The sequence below is a fragment of the Rhagoletis zephyria genome, unplaced genomic scaffold, assembly GCF_001687245.7.
Source record: "Rhagoletis zephyria isolate East Lansing unplaced genomic scaffold, Rhagoletis_zephyria_1.1 Rzeph_scaffold_58327, whole genome shotgun sequence".
NCBI classification, from domain to species: Eukaryota; Metazoa; Arthropoda; class Insecta; order Diptera; family Tephritidae; genus Rhagoletis; species Rhagoletis zephyria.
This window is the reverse complement of record NW_016215379.1, coordinates 1-1,693: the sequence shown is the minus strand read 5'-3', so window position 1 is coordinate 1,693 and position 1,693 is coordinate 1. Positions and strand designations below refer to the sequence as shown.

General features: G+C 41.1%; 1 protein-coding gene across 1 annotated transcript; it reads right to left on the bottom strand.

Moving 5' to 3' along the window:
- Positions 1-60: 60 nt before the first annotated feature.
- LOC108356386 (uncharacterized) lies at positions 61-1,419 on the bottom strand (the record flags this gene model as incomplete). Its single annotated transcript, XM_017607500.1, has 2 exons — positions 856-1,419; positions 61-676 (listed from the first exon to the last, which is right to left on the bottom strand). Coding segments are annotated over exons 1-2 (1,077 nt in total), but the record flags the coding sequence as incomplete, so codon positions are not given.
- Between the last annotated feature and the right edge of the window lie 274 nt (positions 1,420-1,693).

Sequence of the window (1,693 nt, the reverse complement as noted above, 5' to 3'; positions counted from 1 at the left end):
AGTACTTTGCGATTCGTTGCCTTGTGTTGGAGTGGCTACTGATGTAATGGGTTTGCTCACATCCCTTTTTGAATCCTCGAAATGTAACAGCGTGTTGTGTTTTTTGTTGCATTTCAGACAGTTTCTTAATATACAATTTTTAGAACCATGTCCTGGTTTTAGGCAATTGTGGCAATATTTCTGCCCTTGTATGAACTGAAAGCGTGCCGATGGAGACTGTTGTAAAAATTCCTTGCAAGAAAATAATGGATGTTTTCCTTTTTTGCACATGCTGCAAGTGTCATTTCTATGACCTTTGGATGTGACTGAAGTGCACACCTTTGCAGTTGAGCTTGTAGATTTGTCTTTGACACCCATCGCTTCCATGGATTGAAAGTGTTTCTCCAGAAATTGCAGGAATTCCTTGAGTGTTTGTACCTCCCGTGGCTTTGATAATGATTGTTCGTACCGCAAACGAGTCGGTTGATCCAGTTTCTTTAGTAGAAGGGGGAGCAGAAGTGGATCCCATGTTGATGTGTCTATCTGCAAATTTTGCAATGCTAATAGACATTCTTGTGTTGTGTCATGCAGTTTTTTGACATTGTCCATTGATGTGCTTCCAGGTGTAGTAGTTAGCTCATGTACTAACTTGCTCACCAGCAAGCGTTTGTTGTTGTAACGCTCCAGAAGCATGAACCAAGCTGCATCAAAATTCTCTCCTGNTGCAAATTTTGCAATGCTAATAGACATTCTTGTGTTGTGTCATGCAGTTTTTTGACATTGTCCATTGATGTGCTTCCAGGTGTAGTAGTTAGCTCCTGTACTAACTTACTCACCAGCAAGCGTTTGTTGTTGTAACGCTCCAGAAGCATGAACCAAGCTGCATCAAAATTCTCTCCTGTTGATGCGAAATGTTTAATTAAATTTCCAGCCTCCCCCACTAAGTGAGTTTTCAAGTACCACATTTTCTGAACTTTTGAGAGAGGTTGATTTATTACTAGTTGCGAGAATAGGTCATGAAATTCTTGCCATTTTAAATAGGTGCCATCGAATTTTGGAATTATTATCTTCGGCAATGAAATGGATTGCAGTTTAATCGGAAGTTGGTTTGAAGATTGCTCAGTATGGGAGTCACTATTAGCTGCTTGCAAAGTACTCCATACCTTTTCCTCAAGTGAAATGAAGTTATCGACCTTGTAGCCCTGCTCGGTTGGGTTGTCGAACATCTCATATATCCTGAAGTGAATGTCTTCTATATTTTCCCACAGTTTATTAATTGTTGGAACACATCGTGGTGAAACGTTGTCGTTCAGTAACCGTCGCAACGAGGCCATCATTACCCCTTGTCTGCGGACTAGTTTAGTGTACTCGTTGGAAGCTGCCTGTTTGGTTCCAGTATCATGCCGTGCTTCTGTGTTGACTTTTGAAGCTGAAGCATCATGTTGGTACGTACTTCCTTCATNTGTTATAGTAGTCCTTTGTAAAGTAGTAGTGATCCAGCTGGGGGTTTTCAAGCAGTCGAAGTTTGTTGTCAGTTGTTTCAAACTTCGACCACTCGCTGTCCAGTCTTCTTAATCGCTCTTCGTAATAGCTGATTGACTGCTTCCTGGATTGCGGGTCCTTTTTAAAGTTTCGGACAATTGATTCCATATTGCCGCCCGTTTATCTTTGTTGTCTGGCCAAATCCTCGAAACGATCCATTTTTCTTCTTTTA